The 18,344-nt window shown below is 49.2% G+C and overlaps 1 protein-coding gene across 1 annotated transcript in view; it reads right to left on the bottom strand.

Moving 5' to 3' along the window:
• Positions 1–18,344, bottom strand: part of LOC144123973 (uncharacterized) — a 48,694-nt gene that overhangs the window by 13,391 nt on the left and 16,959 nt on the right. Inside the window, 5 exon segments of the mRNA XM_077656671.1 lie at positions 7,882–8,187; positions 9,663–9,902; positions 9,905–10,006; positions 13,375–14,487; positions 17,242–17,632. Coding sequence (XP_077512797.1) covers positions 7,882–8,187; positions 9,663–9,902; positions 9,905–10,006; positions 13,375–14,487; positions 17,242–17,632 — 2,152 coding nt within the window.

Here is an 18,344-nt window from a genome sequence, read left to right as displayed (position 1 = left end):
TTTGACCAAGCCAACGTCGCCGGAATCCTCGTGCTTAGACTGTGCTTTTCCATATACGTGGAACCTTCTGCAAACTGCAGCGGCAACCTTTAGTTCCCACGCTACCGCTGTGAAGTGCAGGTGACTGACCTTCGACGCTGCCATGGGACCCCCTTCAGGCTATTCATCATAGCTGCCTGGAGAGCGCAGACCATTACTTGCCAGAAGTGGCAAGAGTGTGTTGTTGGGGCCGTCCTGGAAGGCGGACCCTAAAGACTGGACACATGATCGACGTCACAGTGATTGGACGCATTTTTAATGAACTAGATTCCCCAACTAGGGACCTGGGGACAGGGGACCCTATTTAAGCAGCGATCTCGCGTGTGATCGCCAGCTCCCGATTCACTCTTTCGAACTATGCAAAAATGTAAATAAACCCTTTCAGTCTCTTCTTCACCTCGAAGACCCTCTCATCTCTTCGTCACCCCCACAACAGCAGTCTCCCGATCCGGAACCCGGGGACACCGACCTGGGCGAGAGACAGCACAGGCGAACCAGGGGCCCGCACCTAACAACTGGTGGCAGCGGTGGGATCGAAGCGCAATCCCCCAACACCGGTGGCCTGCTACGGGACAGAAGCCCCACTCCTAACAACTGGTTGGCAGCGGTTGGATCGACCATGCGGCGTGGTGTTGCTTCTGTGGGTGAGTGCTTGAACTTTGCTTGAGATTCGCCAGGCTTCAAATGTTTGGGTTAATAACTTTGAACTGCTGGGAATCGAGGGAAGTTGATCAGTGAGTCTGAGTGCGTGTAGCTCACGTCAACAGTTGTTCAGCAAAGTCAAGGCTCAGAGCAGCAAACATGGACCTAATGAAGTTGCTAAGGTCAGATTTCTGTCATTGTGCGAAGAGTTGGGTGTCGATGTAGGGGTTAAGATCAAAAAGACGGAGATTTGCAAATTGCTGTTGGAAACCGCCGAGGAAAGAATAATTAGCGATACGTGGGAACTCCTCAAAGCAGAGCGAAAGAAAAAAGAAGATGAGCGGAGAAACATAGAGGAACAAAGGCTAGCGGCAGAGAAAAAGGAGCGGGAGCTCAGAAGGTTACATCTCACGTATGAGCTAAAGAAACTGGATGATGAGATCTCGAGAGGCAAGACTTCAGAGAGAGCGAGTCAGGCCGGATCGTTCCAGTTGGACAGATGTGACGACGTAAAACAGTATTGTGAAACAGCGCACAACCGTCATGAAGATTGCGGAGCTGTAATGTTGTAACGCAATATCGAAAGCAACGCGGAGACAGAGGACGAAAGCTACGTTACAGACGAGCAGGGCCTTTCAGGGGTAAGCGCTCAGGCCGATAAGCGGGCGGTGGAGGACTGCCTTCAGGAAAGCGAACTGCCCAACTCGGGGGCAGCGGAAGGTACGTCTGTCAGCAGTGGGGAGCTGACACTGGCCCGCGAAGGCAAAGCGGCCAGTTTGCAATTGGATGAAGGTCTCCGAGCAGAGAAACTAGATGAATCTAGTTGTGATCAGGAGACGCAAACGGAAGTGTCTAGGCGTAAAAACGGGAAGAGGGCACAGACCAAGAAAAAACGGTTGAAATGCCAAGCCCTAAATTCAGGGGCGCAGACAGGTGCTAACGTTAGCACAGATAAAAGTGCGGCAGAAGCGGAAGAAAAGACTTCCCGCATGGGACCTTGTAATTTTGCAGCTAAAGTTACTGGTCAGGCGGCACAAGCAGATGCTTCTGAAGGTGACCGCAATAACGGAAAGAGAAAAACGCGTCTACCAAGCAGAACAGGAGCGAGGTTCTTGAAAGGGCATCGGTAAGCATTAAGACCCAGACAACTCCGACCTGACAGAAAGGCGGTAAAGAAAAAGGCGAAGTGGCAGGAAATATCAGAGGGCGCTAGTTTGCGGGATACCCGGCGCATGCGAGCTCACAGGTCGAGCAATAGAGACCATGCATGCAGGTGTGTTCGGCGCCCACAATTGACAAGGATGGGTCCTGCACTTTCCGCACTGTATTCGAGGAAGCGCGCAGGGCGAAAGGGTAGGCGGGCTTGCTTGGGGCGAGAACAGAGAGCAGCTTCTCGCTCCGGTCACTGTCCGTCGCCCGGAATCGGTTATCTGCACTGCATGGGCTACCGGGGCCTACTGAGCGCGTCGAGGGGCTGTGGAGATGACAGTAGCGATCAGGAATGTCTTCTTTCAGTTGCCCTTTGTCACGAGTTGACAGTCGCACAATCAGTCGGAGCGCGAACCCGGCGGGCGCGGCTGAAGGACTAATCGTTTCGACACGGGGGTGGTGAGCCATGTTTGACCCTGCGTAGCAATTCGAAGTAGCTGTTTTTTTTATTCCTCTTTTTTGGTGTGTGCGTATAAAACGGGGAAGGAAATGCTACTTTGTTTAACGTTAAAGATTTGGATTTGATCAGGTGTTACTGTTTTCTTGACAGTTAGATCAAGGTTATTGTGCCATTCAGTAAGAAAGGACATGTGTTAATTTGGGATGCTACCGAGTGATAACGGCACTCACAGGAGTTTCGCGAAGACAGTTCCCGAGTAGACGATGAGCTGTTTGCTTATGTAGAACCGTTCCGAGTAAGCAAATTTTTTTGTGTTTGAATTTTGAGCACACGTTTCGCTTTGTATCTTTAGCAGATACCGAACGACATGTTTTGTTGGGCGCCATAGTTACGTAAACGTTTGTCTCATTCGCGACAGTGTAGCTAACGCATTGCGGAGGCAATGAAAGCACGTGTATTTGTGCCCATTTGAGTACCTGTGTTTAGCGGCGCTTGGTTAGCTAGCCGATTTTGGTATTCAAAGAGTAAGCGAACGAAGTGAGGCTACAGAATTCTGCGGAGAACAGCTGTAGCAGCTTTCTGTACAAGTGATAGTGACGAGGCGCAGGATTTACTCATTGAGTTTAGAAGTCTCTCGCCAGTACGGTAAGGAGTGAGGATTGCGATGCGCAGTCGCATCTTTATGAGTTCAACTCGAACAGTTGATTATTATACTTGAGCGTCAAGCTTGTTTGAAAAGAGCCAGGGAATTAATTTGAGCGTGGGCCAAATTTTAAGCAATCTATCGGTATTCCGGTGGTATAAGGGGATTAGAGCTTTTAGTGATAAGGAATAAAGTTCCTAATCAAGAATTTGTAGGTTTGACACACCACCGCGTATTGTACAACTTGGCAGTCTGTCTTTGGCGACATTAGATGAGACGCGGACGCTCTCTTGACCCTAAATTCGGGCAAAATTGAGGTGCTAGTTGTTTGTTTATTCCAGTTTTGCTTCCAAATTTGCCACCCCTCTTCAAGTCGTGTACGGTGAATCGGGCCTTGGCAGCAAATTTGGCAAACATGGATGAAGCTGTTCTTAGTAGCCGAGGTTATTGCTGTCAGCTACAAAATTTTGTGCTTACGTTTATATGGACAATGCAGTAGTATTTCATAACAGCCTGGCGGCTCTCGGGTGATTTTTGGGCACTGCCTGGGGAGTGGCGCTATGTTGAGTGGTTGGTTTCACTAATGCCTCGGTTGTATGAGGTTTACGACTCTGTTCTGTGCTCACAGAGAAGATCAAGAAGGGCCTCCCACGCTATAACTCCCATCTCTCCTCGACCAGTGATTGTGACCACTGGCCGATCGAGATTGTCCTGGCCGCGGAGGAGCTGTTACGTTTGGAGACGCCAACATGTCAAGAATATTCAAGCCACTGAGAAGCATCAATCGACAGAGGCTTCAAAGGGCCGTCGACGTGGTTGCAGCGCCACGAGTGCAGGTGGTGGCGTCTACAAGAGACCCCCCCTATGCTGTTTATGGGGTGAAACGGCCGTCCGCTGCCTGAGAACGGCTTTGGTGAACCTGTCGTTTGTTCTAAACGCAGGACCCACCCGGGACATCTTTATCCCGGAGGGGACGGCTGGGGAGCCGGCGAGCGGCGGGGTTGCAAATGAGCCGTGGCAAATGCGGCCGTGTTTGACCAAGCCAACGTCGCCGGAATCCTCGTGATTAGACTGTGCTTTTCCTTATACGTGGAATCTTCTGCAAACTGCAGCGGCAACGTTGAGTTCCCACGCTACCGCTGTGAAGTGCAGGTGACTGACCTTCGACGCTGCCATGGGACCCCTTCGGGCTATTCATCATAGCTGCCTGGAGAGCGCGGACCATTACTTGCCAGAAGTGGCAAGTGTGTTGTTGGGGCCGTCCTGGAAGGCGGACCCTAAAGACTGGACACATGATCGACGTCACAGTGATTGGACGCATTTTTAATGAACTAGATTCCCCAACTAGGGACCTGGGGACAATGGACCCTATTTAAGCAACGATCTGGCATGTGATCGCCAGCTCCCGATTCACTCTTTCGAACTATGTAAAAATGTAAATAAACCCTTTCAGTCTCTTCTTCACCTCGAAGACCCTCTCATCTCTTCGTCACCCCCACAACAGCAGTCTCCCGATCCGGAACCCGGGGACACCGACCTGGGCGAGAGACAGCACAGGCGAACCAGGGGCCCGCACCTAACAACTGGTGGCAGCGGTGGGATCGAAGCGCAATCCCCCAACACTGGTGGCCTGCTACGGGACAGAAGCCCCACTCCTAACAGGGGCCAGTTTCATTTTCAAACCCCTAGGGGTTTCTAAAAGAACACCGGCATCGCATAATACAAGGGTGTGTCAACATTCTGCGCCCACTGAAAAGAAACCGCCATGGATGCGATTTGATGCCACAACCTTAAGGGGGGACGCGGGTCTTGAAATCGCGAAAAATGGTCAAAAATGGCACTTTTCAAAAATTGCGATTTTGAAGTCTTTAATGTCCCAACTATTCCTCTACAAAATATTTTAGCTGAATTCCAACTCAAAGTATGAAAAAAACGGCAATTTAGAAACGTCAGTGAGCCGAAATTGAACGCCAAGCGCGAAGGTTTGCCCCATTTTCAAGCTGCCGTAGCTCCGCGCGACGCGAACCGATCGGTGCCATCTTGGTCTCGTTTGAAAGCTGCTTTCCTGCTCTCCAATTTGGCGCCTTTCTGCAAGCTGTAGACCTTCGCACAGCGAAGCTATTAGCACCCGTTCGCAAGAGGGGAAACCGTCGCGAGACAGCCGCCGATTGGGTAAAACGGGCGCCTCCTCGAGGCGCAGCCCTCTGATTGGCCGTGACGCATGCTTTGCCCCCCGCGGCCGCGTTGTACGGCTCCTTCCCGTCGTCTGCTTTCGCCTGCACGCCCGTCATTTTTCGCGCTCCTCTTTGTTTCCTAGTATTTTTCGTTCTGCCGTTTTCCTTATCGTTATTGTAGATATTTTGGCTATTGAATCGCTTCTTTTAGCCTCGAATTTCAAGCTTTTGCTTGTATTTGCCTGCCTGGTGTCTTTGTTCCGTGTGTCACGATGGCCCGAGACGCGCGCTTGAAAGCAAGCATGCGAAAAGCAGTCGGCAAAAAGAGACGCACATGGAATAAGTAGAGCGCTGCATCGTCGAGCGCAGCAGCTTCGGTGATGCCGCAAGCTGCTGTACCCTCGGTGGACGCGGCTGGACTGAGCTCGCCAACAACAGCTTCGCAGGTGGACGCGGCTGAACAAACCCTGTTGACGCCAGCATCGCCGGTGAACGCGGCTGGACAATGCCGATCGCCGTCAACTTCGGTGTTACCGCAAGTCTCTGCAGTGCCGGTGGATGTGCCTGGACTAAGCCCGTGGAAAATATAGACTTTTGATACGCTGCAAGCCGCTTCGAATTCCGTGTCGCCGGAAGCGGCCGAGCCGGCTGACCTAAGCCTAAGGTCGACTTAGGCCGACTTAGGCGTTTGCGCACACTGCTTCGTGCCGACCGACCGGACCGGCTGAACCGAGCTCGCGTGCTCAACGCTTCGACAAGCACGCGCAGCGCGGACCTTGGCAGCACGCCAAGCCGCTGCCGCCGCTGATAACATCATTTTTTATATATATATATATATTGAGGAGAGCTCCTGGAGGGGGGGGGGGGGGCGCTCGGCGAACTTGGCAGAGCGCCAAGACGTTGTGCGCTCTAAGATGAAGCTTGAACATTCGCATTAGACACTCCTCACTGTCCTGTTTTTAACCTAGCAAGAAGCAGTTTCTCGCTTCAACCAAGGAATGGCAACAACCAGCAGAGCTGTTGCAGCACAGCTTGGTTACAGGCCTGGGAGCTGCCCCATTAGTAGGAGCCTTGAAAAAGATAAACAGAGGCTGTGCAGGTCTGATAAGGGTCACACCAATGCTGAAAAGGTGAAGAAGAGGATGGCCAAGAAGCACAAGCCTGACAGCACTGAGGACTACTGCCCAGGACTTTTGTGAATGTGTGGCAGATTCAAAGAAAATAGCAAGTGATTTTCTGAGCTTTTTTTTTGTCAAGTGCCAATGCAATACAGAGGTTTTCATAATCTTTACATGAACAGATTTCTGTAAATTTGGTGTTATTGTGTTCAGCGATGACTGGGTGGCATGCTAAAGCATTAAATTTTTCCATATGATCAGTAAACAAAAATGGCAGAGTAAGCAAAACTTTGAATGCAATTTTCTCAGCTTTGCTTTTTCGATCAAATGCCTTTGCCTTACGGAACTTTTCATAATGTTTGCATCGACTGATTTTATTGAAGTAGGTATTATTTTTTTCAGCAACACCTCAGCTACATCCTAAAGCTTTCCAATTTTCATTAAACCCAATAGACTAGCAATTAGGTCAGGTGTAAGCTAATTACTCCCACATTGTTTTTTTTTCCTTCTTTGTTATTCATTCATGACCTATGTGATGACTTTTTTAAAATTTCTTTAGCTTTAGGATGTGCAATGGGCCCTTAAGAATAACAGCATTACTTTAAAACTAGTTGTTTTAATTAAGAAATCACCATAATGGGCCGTAAGAAAAGACCTAAGTGGCATAAATTATTTTGCCCTATCTTCATTTCTAGATGAGATATATAAAATATGAATATATATTTGGGATTAGCATTCAAAGACATATCTGCATGCCAATTTTCAGGAAGATATGTTAAGAAATAAAAAAAAAGTTTTCAAGACCCTCATCCCCCCTTAAGCTGAGCAACATAACATTTGTCCCTATTTGTGGGCTCTGGAATACAGCCAAACTCACTTATAACAATACTGGTCAGAACATCACATCAGATATAAGAATGGACAACTGTGGCACCTTCAGCATTACCATCTGTTCTATGGTAAGATAAACCGCTTATAACAATCCTACCATGGCACAAAATTGGTTATAAAAATTAAATCTGGTCACTGAGAGCAAACCCTACAAGAAATAAAAACAAGGAAGTGATACAACCACGCCAGCCAAACCACACTTACAATGCAAAAACGCATGCATGTGCATGTTCGATGGATCGAGCAGGCGCAGCAAAACCGAAAAAAAGCACATGACCATGCAGCATGCCATGGCGATGCAAAGGACTCTTTCGGTACGGAAGGCTATTACAAAACTCCATTAATTCAAGACTTTAAAAAGACCAGGATAAATTTTCGAATTATCTGAAGGTGGGGGATTTTGCTGGACGACAAGCTGTGGGACCGCAGCAGCGATGACGGCAGCACTAGCGTGGATGAGTAGTCCAGTAAATAATACATTTGCACTTTGGAATATGGCCCGTGGGCGCACCCTTTTTTTTCCTGACATGCGTATGGGGGGAGTCGACTTACTTTCGAGCAGACTTACAATCGGGTAAATATGATAAATGTTCTGAAGTTTATAGTTTTCAATTCTTTTCGGCATAACGTGGTTATAATTATTATCTGTTATAATATTTCTTTGGCACTTCAATACTGTCATAAGTGGGTTTGGCTGAAACCACAAGGTGTTCCTCAACTTTCACAAAAACCTATGTTCACCTGCCATCAAAACAGATCAGTTACCTTGTGAGGTGAACGGCTGATCAGGTTGTTGATGCAGGTGCCATCCTTGCGCTCCAGTCTAACAACTGCCAGACCTGCCCGAGTGGTGTCCGCCTGCACGGCTGTGAACGGCTCCTGCTGCAGCAGAGCTGCCAGCCGGGAATTTTCCGTAGGCACATTCTGGGGCACCACACAGAAGGCAAAGAGTGGCTTCTCTGCAAAACTAGGCGGCAGCGGGCGCAGAGAAGATGCTAGCATCCGCTCCCTGTTGCCGAAGTCTACGGACAGCACCAGGTATGTTCCATCGGGGGACTGCTCACTCAAAACCTGCACAGAGAAGAGCAGTCGTGCTCCTTGAAGTAACCAACACTGAGCTGAAAGTGCAAAGATCAGCACATTCATGCATGCGCTGATCATTTCTCCTCAAAAGAGAAAATGTCAAGCATATTTGTACTGTATATGCAGCTAATGGGCACATTTTCCCAGCGCACAATTTTCAGACAGATGGCGGCAGCTACAGAAAGTAGAAGTTACCACTGATTACCAGTGCCTATCACCAGAACTCAGTGGTTCACTAGGTGAACACCTGTGCAGACAAATGCTTAAGATCTTGAACAGTTGAAAACAATGAACACAGTAACCAGGAAACAGCCATTTGCATTACGTAGACTTTGTGCACTTACTTCACCAGTTTCAAGTTAACATATAAACTCGTGTAAGGGCCGCACCTTTTCTTCAACAGTTTTGACGATGTGTGGACCTTACATGAGACTGGCATTTTTCCATTACATTTTTTAGACTGCATTGAAGTCCCGACTATGCTTCCTTTTTTATGCTGCAAAACGAATTTTTATGATGAATTAGTGCACTTCCGGTGAATCCTTCAAATTTGAAAGTATGAATGCTGCGCACCCGACGACCGACACGAATCAACCGTAAAAAGTAAAACAGGTTGATAGATCAGTTTACTGGCAAATGCAACATGATTCTAAGTTAAGATCAAGATCCTCCGAAGATCTGGTGCTGGAATGAACGACGGTTCAGAGCAACGTGACACGTGTGGCCCACCGCCGTCAATGTACCGTGGCATCAGCCTGGCCTGTTTTCCGTGCGTTTTACTGTCGAAGGCCTTCCAGAAATCAATCTATGTTCATTTTATTGTGAGGTGACTGTGTGATGGTAAACTGGCAATGAGGTCAGACCTGCGGCGTCAATATGAAGCACGCTAGGCCTAGCAACACAAGGTGAATGGCACACTACTACGGCAGCCGCGCCTGGCAGGTGGCGCGTCGCTGCAAAGAAACGTGCCGCTAGCAAGCATGAGCGCACAACATTCTAGTTTTTTGTGCAGCATTATGTTTTGTCCATTCTATTGCGAACGCCGGGTGCAAAAAACGAGTTAGCAACGATGCGGCATCACACGTTACGTTGGCAATTCCAGACAGAGTCCGGTGCGTAGGATGGCGCATGCATGGTCATGCAGGCAGATATACTAGTCTATCACAGGGGCTCAAAATTTTTGCCCCAAAAAACCCCAACAGCCTACATGTGGTAACACCACAATGATCAATGTGTGCCAATTCTAATGCCTTCTGTAGCTCATAAAACAGGTGTACTATTGTTTCGGTACTGAAAAAGCATTTATCATCAGCACTGGTTACAAGTTTGTTATTTTAACGTATCTACTGTATTGAACTTCTTTCCATAAATGCAGAGAGAAAGCTTTCTAAAAAAGGGGATAGTGTGCTACTACTGATAGAGTATGCTTGAGCTCAAGCACACACAACAAAGAGCACAAGTACCTGGCCTCGATACCAAATGGAATCCTCGCTGAACAAAGCACAGACATAGCCCGCCTTGGAGTACTTTGTGGTGCTGGGCTCAGGACTCTGGCTTTTGACCCAGGCGTTCAGTGCCCCAGTCAAGCTTTGCTGCTGCACAAACAGCCCATCTGGTGTCCTCCAGACCAGGACCATGTCAGGCCTGTCGGATGGGAGTTTCCGCTGAGGCACATGCAGAACCTTTGCATCCACATTTGACTGGACTGAAGGCTTGGTGCAGGCTGGGCAGAAGGAGTGGATGCAGGCTCAGCTGGGGTGGGTTTGGCAAGGGCAGACTTGGGAGGGGCAGGCTCAGTGGGGGAGAGCTGGGCATGAGAACGAATGGGGACAGCATAAACGCATTGCATATTGGTACTCCACAGCCAAATGGCATAACCAGCTAAAGCTGCCTCCTCTAAAACAAAATATGGTGGAACCCTGTTCATACGTTATTCACCGGACCGCGAAAAAAAAACGTAACAGCCGGGAAAACGCAACAGTGAGGAAAGGTCCGAAAATTAATGAAAACATTATTTCGACATCACGTGAGCTTAGGTGTTAAAAAAATCGAGAATGGTCGATTGCCGTTTTTTCCGCTCGCTGGAAAACATCACGCATTTCTCGATGGCCTGGAAAGCTGCATTGCTCTCAGCGTCGCTTTGAGGTGCGACGTACCTGCGGAGGAGGTCCAGAGCCACGACAGCTTCTCCAAAGCTCGGGTCCGCCAACTCCCCGGAATCATGCGGCTCGTGCTCCTCGTCGTCATCACAGTCTGAGGCTTCACTCGCGACTGAGTCTGCAACGATCTCGGCGATACTCTGACACTCGGACGTCACGACAGCAGCATCCATGGCGACGTAGTCGTCATACGTGACTCCCGTGGCACCCAGCGCATTCAAAGCTTCACTCGGCTCTTGATCATGAGAGGCTGCTTCTGTCTCTTCAGCTTCCGTGGCAGTTTCCTCTCCGCCGTCCATGCGAAAGCCACACCGCGCGTAGCAGTGCTGTGCAGTTGACGCACTGACTGCAGTCCACACTGAAGCGACGTAGTGCATAGCGTCTAGTATTGAAACAATCGTAGGCTGCTGTCCGCGATCAATACGCGCCAGACAGCGCTTTACGATGGACTTCCTGTACGAGTGCTTTAAGTTCTTTATGACGCCGGCATCCAACGGCTGCAAGTGGCTTGTAGTGTTTGCAGGAAAAAAAAACAAGCTTAACATTCCGAAGAAACGACGGGTCTCTCGGGTGGGCAGCACAATTGTCCAGAAAAAGGACAACACTCCTGCACTGGCAGCCCATCTTGTTGTCGAAGCAACGAAGAAATTCTTCGAACAAAGAACCCGTCATCCATGCACGACTGTTGCTTCTATAGTGACATGGCAGCAGGCGAATGTTCTTTAAACACCGTGGGTTTCGGTATTTTCCGATTGCCCATGGCTTCAGCTTGTCCGAGCCATCCATGTTGCAGCAAAGGAGCACCGTCAATCGTTCTTTGCTGCATTTGCCTCTGTGGCATGCTTCGCCCTTTAGGCTTAACTTAACGACTTGGATGGCTGCACCCGAAAGAAAAGACCCGTTTCGTCGGCATTGTAAATGTCACGAGGCTCATACCCCTCAATTATGGCAGATAGTGTGGCCTTCCAATCGTCGACTGTTTCCAAGTTTACACTTGCTGCTTCCCCGGATACCGTCTTATACGCGATGCCGTGCCTCTTCCAGAAATGGTCGATCCAGCTATTTGATGCCGCAAAGTCACTGATGCCCAGTCGGTCGGCTATTTCCATTGCCTTCTCGCGCAAAATGCTGCCGTCGAAGTTAACACCGGCAGCGCGAACTTGTTTAAGCCAAGTAAGAAGTGACTCGTCGAGGTTTCCATACTTGGCGCCATGAGCCTGCTAAGCTTTCGGGCCGAAGAGCGCGGCATTCCCTTGTAACTCGGCACGCTTCGAGACAATGCTGTTAAGCGTCGAGGGTGGCCGACCAAGATCCTTGACGATGTCGACTCTTTTCCGCGCTGGCTGCCTGTCGACTGCATTGAGAACATCCAGCTTTTCCTCGAGGGAAAGCGCCTTGCGCTTGCGCGACGCCATCAAAGAACGACAAATCGCTCGCGGTGTTAGCGAGGCCCGACGAGGCGTAGGCAGCGTAGGTGTTGACGGGAGGACACGGACGACTCGGATGGGTTGAACCGCACAAACAAGAAAGACTGGATTAGCGAGGCCTGACGAGGCGTAGGCAGCGTAGCTGCTGACGGAAGGACACGGACTCGGATGGGTTGAACCGCACAAACAAGAAAGACTGGATTGCTGCGGGGCCGCGGGTTTTACTCGCTTCGGCCGACGAGGCAGTGGCCGTCTAGTGGCAATCTCTCCAACTTGCGTGTGGCTTTTTATGGCCTCCGAGATTACCCACGCGTGCAAGGGGGTGATCTCGGAGGCCATGGTCTTGTAGCCAATTCCGTAGCCAAGCCTGGCCAAGACTCGTCAAAATGGCGGTTGGCGCGTGTTGCCCGGCCGGGTTCGGGGTGCCAGGTTGCGACGTATCATGCGGGAACGTTTTCACAGCTACAACGTAACAGCGGGGTACCCAATACATTGGATCCTATGGGAGCTATGCCGGGTCCGGACGAAAATGACGTAACAGCCGGGAAAACGCAGCAGTGAGGAACGTAACAGCGGGGTTCTACTGTATACACCATGGCCATCTGTTCAATCATTACATTGCGCATTAAAGTACTTTTTGGAGTTCATTAATTTAGACTAATAATTTAAGATTTTACTGAATAACCATTGAAAAATGGTCTAAATATGTGAATGTTCCAAAAAATATGTTCATGTCCTACAAAGCCTGAAAAATCCATCCGCAGCTGCACTTAGTTGCTGGAACGCTGTTTGTGCTTGTTGTTTGGTGGGTCAAACTCATGAAGAAGCTGCATTAAGGCACCAGTTTAGTGCCATCGACACCAAGAGCAGGCAATGAACACAAGCACTAGCAAATAACCTTTTAAAGCTGAAACAAGGTGGCTTAAGCAAAGGACACTGTTTTTGGGTGAAACCTGATTCTCACACCCGCAGCAAGTTTGGGAATTTGTTCACAGCATTCCCTTGACAACACTAGGTGCACCAGTGAAGCAGCAACGCGTAAGTTAACACTCCACCCTCGTTTCACTGATGGTCAGTGATGCCATGATTAAGGCAAAGTTCATCATGGCAAAGCTTACTTGAATATGAAGGGGGTCCATATGATAATTGTCAGTTAATATCATAAAAAATAATGCTTCTTAGTCTTAATCCGTGTGACACCCGAAATGCCTTCACTTAGGCATAAGTTCAAAGCGCATCCGTTTGAAGCGAAAGTTGCGCTGAGGCGATTTGCAAGCTCACAACATGAGCCACAATGCACTTTTTTGTGGTGGAATGAACTAACAAGTGTAACACGATTGTTGGAGGAGAAAGCACAGAAGCATCAGACTGCCCAATACAGTTAAACCTCGATATAACTAAGTCGGAAAAATCGGCACTTTACTTCGTTAAATTGAAATTTCGTTACGCCAAAATTCGCCTCCCAGCATGCAAAGGAACTTCCAAAACGTGTTGTGAGTGCGGTGCACGCACGGCAAAACGCTTTATTAATGGTGAAAAAAGTCTGTTATCTTTTTCTGCGCTTTTTTCTTCATCAACAAAGGCATCACACGTCGTTCGTAGGCCCAGAGTGACTGGATGGCATCTTGGTCTTCTTCTGCGCTAGCAAACCGCCTGAGCACGTCGATCGCGTCGGCCACTTCGCGAGTGGTTGGGATGTCGCACTCATCGTCGGCTTCGCCTTCGCTGTCGTCTTGAGAGTTTCCCAACACGTCGTTCACGATCGTTTCCACCGTCACCTCCTCCGTCGCGAGGACACAGGAGCCTCCAAAAAGATAGTCATCCAGCTCGACTCCTTCCGGGATGGCACCGTCGCTGCGAAGACGCTGCCACCTCTCATCAAGCGCCTCTTCTTCCAGCGCGGGCAAGGCCGCTTCAGAACTAGCTGCTTCAGCTGTCTTGAAGCCCACTTTGCGGAAGCAATTCTCAAAAATCTCCTTTGAGGTGGAGTTCCAGGACGCGGACAACATCTCAAGGGCCTGAAACAAGTCCACTTTAGTGGGGCGTTCTAGTCGGAGGTCAAGCAGCAGCTTGTCAATTAGCCGCCGGCGATATGCACACTTTACGCTGTTTATTATGCCCTGGTCCAGGGGCTGAATTAGTGACGTGCAGTTCGGCGGCAGAAACTTCACCTCAACTTGCGACAGTTCTAAATCTTCAATGTGGTGTGCGGAGCAGTTATCCAAGATGACGCACACTTTGCGTCCAGCGGTTTTCATGTCCGCGTCGAAGGCTTGCAGCCAGCCACGGAAAATATCACGCGTCATCCATGCTTTTTGGTTGGATGCGTACTGTATTTCCAGCTGGCGCGAATTGCTGAAGCACCGCGGCTTCTTGCTGCGCCCTATCACGAGCGGCACACGCTTGTCGCTGCCATCCATGTTGGCACAAAGCAAGACCGAGATGCGCAGTTTGCTATGTTTCCCACCGTGACACTTTTCACCTTTTAATGCCAACGTACGACACGGCAGCATCTGATAGAACAACGCCGTTTCGTCGGCGTTGTAGACGTCTACTGGATCATAGTGCGCCAAGATCTTCGGCACTTCTGTGTCGACCCAAGAAGCCGATCCTGTCGTGTCAGCTGATGTTGATTCACCACTTAAGATTTTGCCCACGATAGCATGACGGGCTTTGAAGCGGTGCAGCCACCCGCTGCTGGCCTGAAAATCGTCGTGGCCGAACAGACAGGCAAAATTCCTCGCCTTTTCTTGCAGTAATGCGCCGCATATGGGAATGTTCTGTTCCCTAACCGACACAAACCATGCAAAGACCGCCTTATCCACATCTTCGAAAGTGGGAACCTTCAACCTTTTTCGTTGAGCGTTTGTTCCGTTCTTCAGGGATTCGAGGATAGAGTCTTTCGCTTTCAAAATCGTCGAAAGGGTGCTCTGCGGTATGCCGAACCGGACGGCGACATCCTTCTTCTTTTCACCATTTTCCACGGCTTTGAGCACATTCGCCTTTTCTTCAAGAGCTAGGACTTTGCGTTTCCCACTCATTCTTTCCGAGATGTCAGGCGCGCGCACAAAAACACAGCGCGAGACACATCGACGCGTACACTTCAGCAGCACAAAACCGTCAGAAAACTTGCCGTGCACGCTTCGGTGGCAAGGCCTAGACTGCGTGGGCGAGAAAACAGCGCGACTGAATGTGTCGATGCTAGTGTCCTCTAGCGGACTTACTCGACACAACGTTCGGCAGTGTCACCCGTGCTACCCCAGATGGCGCGGCAAACGGCACCTTGTCATCATCATCGCGATTGCCAGCCATGTACAGCTGCGCCGCGGCCGTTTTTAGGGGCGCAGGTTAGTGCGCGCACACTTTTCAACCACTAAACTTCGCAGTATACTTTTATTAAATTATTTTGGTTCATCTCGAGCCAGCAACAAAATTTCGTTACGTTGAAAGTGCGCCACAACTACTTCGTTATACAGAGGTTGAAAATACATTGTGTTCTATGGAAGCGAAGTTATAGAAACTGAAATACTTCGTTACATCGAGGATTTCGTTACACTGAAGTTCGTTACATCGAGGTTTAACTGTATTTTCACTGCGAAAAAAGTTTTATCCAAGAGTGATTAGCAATACATTTTGAAGGATTCTTTACGTGGCAAGAGATGAATTTCAATATAGCTAGATTTATAGTCCAGAGTTTGATGGAATATCATCTGGCAAGGAGCGAAAATTGCAGAAATAAACATACACTTGACAAAATTTCTGAAAAAAAGGAAACATGATGTTTCGGGGCCTGTACGGGTCGCTTGATCACAGTGAGCGCCGCATGGAACGATGGCAGATTGAGAACTGTTAAAATTGCGAAGTGTCAGATTGTAATCTCTGGAAGATTTCACCGTCGTTCCATGCGGCGCTCTATGTGATTAAAGAACCCGTATGGGTCCCGAAACGTCGTGTTTTCTTTTTGTAGCGATAGCTATATTACGGTAGCATCTCGAGCCTTCAGCGTGGCGATGCACCCACGCTTCACGTGGTGCGGAGCAGCTGCCGGTGGCACGGCGCTGTGGCTGATCACGTGGTTCGTCACGTGGTTGGTCATGTAACCAAGTACCACTCAGCCAGCTGTAGCTATCACGTCACTCCAGGTTTAACCAGAGCTAAACCACCGGCAATTTTTTTGTAGTGAGAGCTACACTATGGCAGCTGCTTTGCGAGGTCAGCTTGGCTAAACTTGAGCCGTGGTCGCACTGTGGATTCGAGCCGTTGCCTAGCAACCGCAACAGCTGGCAGCAGTCGCTCGCTTTGCCAGCTGTGTGCATGCGCATGACGTCATAGCAGGTCACGACGACGCGTCATCGGCGAAACCCGAGTTGCAACTGCCGTGCGCATGTGCAGTAGGAGGGAGAGGGATTGGCGCAGCTGCATATACAGAACACGGCTCAGTGGAGCCATGGGTAGAGATGGCAGAGAGACTGAAAGAAGCCAGGCTTTGCCGTCGGAATGAAACCAAGAGGAGGCAGCGAGCCGAAGAAACCGAGGAAGAGTTCGCTAAGCGCCTCGATAAGCGGAGCAAGGAAGACGTGGCTAGATGGGCCCGCTTAGCCTCCGACAGTGCATCCACAGTGGCCGAGGACGATGACTCGAGTTCTGCGTCTCTGAAAGAAGCTAGACTTATGAGGAGAAACGAAACAAGCAAGCTCTCGCTACTCTACCAGGTTTATACAGAGCTAAACTACAGCTAATTTTTTCCAGAAGTTTTGGCAAGTGCATGTCCATTTATGCAATAGCTAGATTTAAATGTTATGAATTAAGGTGTGGATTTTACAGACTTCGTTAGTTCGAGGTCTAACTGTACTAGCATGCAGATAGAGGAGAAATTTTAAAAAGTAAGCAACAGGTTGGTTGCAGAGGCTGCTATGGATCCAGGCTATGGCTCTCGCAGTGACGAAACAGAAAGCTTGGATTCACCACAGTGTATGAAAACAAACACATGGCAAGGCCAAGACATTAGGCTTCTGCATTTGCCACTGGATAGTTCCTCCTGAGGTGCTGATTGCTGTGTAGTTATGTCATCTTCCTGTCAGTCCACATTTTTTTTGTGCACTGTGGTGATTCAAAGGATATGGAACCAATTAACCCGAAAATTCATCTGAGCATATTCATTCCTGATGCTACCCCGTCAAATCTGTTACCCCTTCTGCATAACAAAAGATCTCATAGCACAATGAATGAACTGCTGGTGACATAAGGTAAACGCAAGAACAAGCAACAAAAAAAGACATCCAAATCAAGAATTATGGGATTACTGCACAGATTTCCAAGCTTGTAAAATAGGTATAATTTACAGTTATGTTAATGGACAAAGAACGACAATAAACAGCTTAGTGAGAATAATTTCCAAGGCAACGCCACAATCTAGTCGCCAGAGGTCAAGTCTGGCAAGTCAACGGCCTTCTTACAGGAGTAGATGGGCTGGATGAAGATGTCTTGGCAGATCCTCCTCGGATCAGGTCAGCGTGCCAGGTCACCAAACCTAATCCACCAATTGACTTCCTGTCTTCCTCAGATGAAACAGTTCCTTGAGCTGTGCCACCATCAATCGATTCAACTGTGAACGAAAGCAGCTGCCCCATTCTGAAGGATGTAGGGTCTGAGGTAAGAAGACGCACTGCCGCAGCAGGAACCTGCTTGTGCTTCGATGCCAGGAGGAAAATGGTTGTGTTGTCCTCGTCATTGCCATAATCCACATAGCGCACGGTGTGCTTGCTACCAGTCATCTCAGTCACATAAGCACGGTACCAATGCCCATCTTTTGTTGATTTAGAAGCCACGTAATCTCCAACGGTCACCCTGCAGTGAACACAGATGAAAACCAGGTGACCAGGCATGACAAACTTTCCCAATTATTTTTGTAAAATAAGATACAATGACCGCAATTTGTACACACCACAGCAAGACAAGTCGCCATTCACAACAGCATTAAATGACATTTAGTTCTAGTTTAGTTTAGTTTAGTTCATGGGGGTTTAATGTCCGAAAGCGACTAAGGCTATGAGAGACGCCATAGTGAAGGGCTCCGGAATTTCGACCACCTGGAGTTCTTTAACCTGCACTGAAATCGCACAGAACACGGGCCTCTAGAATTTCGCCTCCATCGAAATTCGACCGCTGCGGCCGGGATCGAACCCGTGTCATTCGGCCCAGCAGCCGAGCGCCATAACCACTCAGCCACCGCGGCGGCTGTGACAGGTAGTTCTGAAAACTTCCCTTTTTTTCTCAAATAATGAAACACCTTTGCTCAAAACAACCCTGCTTCCCTCCCCATAGAGAATGTACTGGTGTACCGCTTAATACACACCAAAGCGCAACCGGAGACCGTGTATAGCATGGTTCCTGGAAAGCCTGGCGGCCCACGTGCCGACAGGCACAAGGAGCGCGCTCCCCAGATTGAGCAAGAAGAGGGCAGCAGGCGGGGCGGGGGAGTGTTGTCAGTATGGTTCAAGGCAAGGCGGAAGACAGGAGAGGATAGAGAGCATAGAAGAAAAAAACAGAAGTCACAAAG

Source organism: Amblyomma americanum, chromosome 1, assembly GCF_052857255.1.
Source record: "Amblyomma americanum isolate KBUSLIRL-KWMA chromosome 1, ASM5285725v1, whole genome shotgun sequence".
In the NCBI taxonomy this organism is placed as follows: Eukaryota; Metazoa; Arthropoda; class Arachnida; order Ixodida; family Ixodidae; genus Amblyomma; species Amblyomma americanum.
This window is presented reverse-complemented; position numbering and strand designations above follow the sequence as displayed.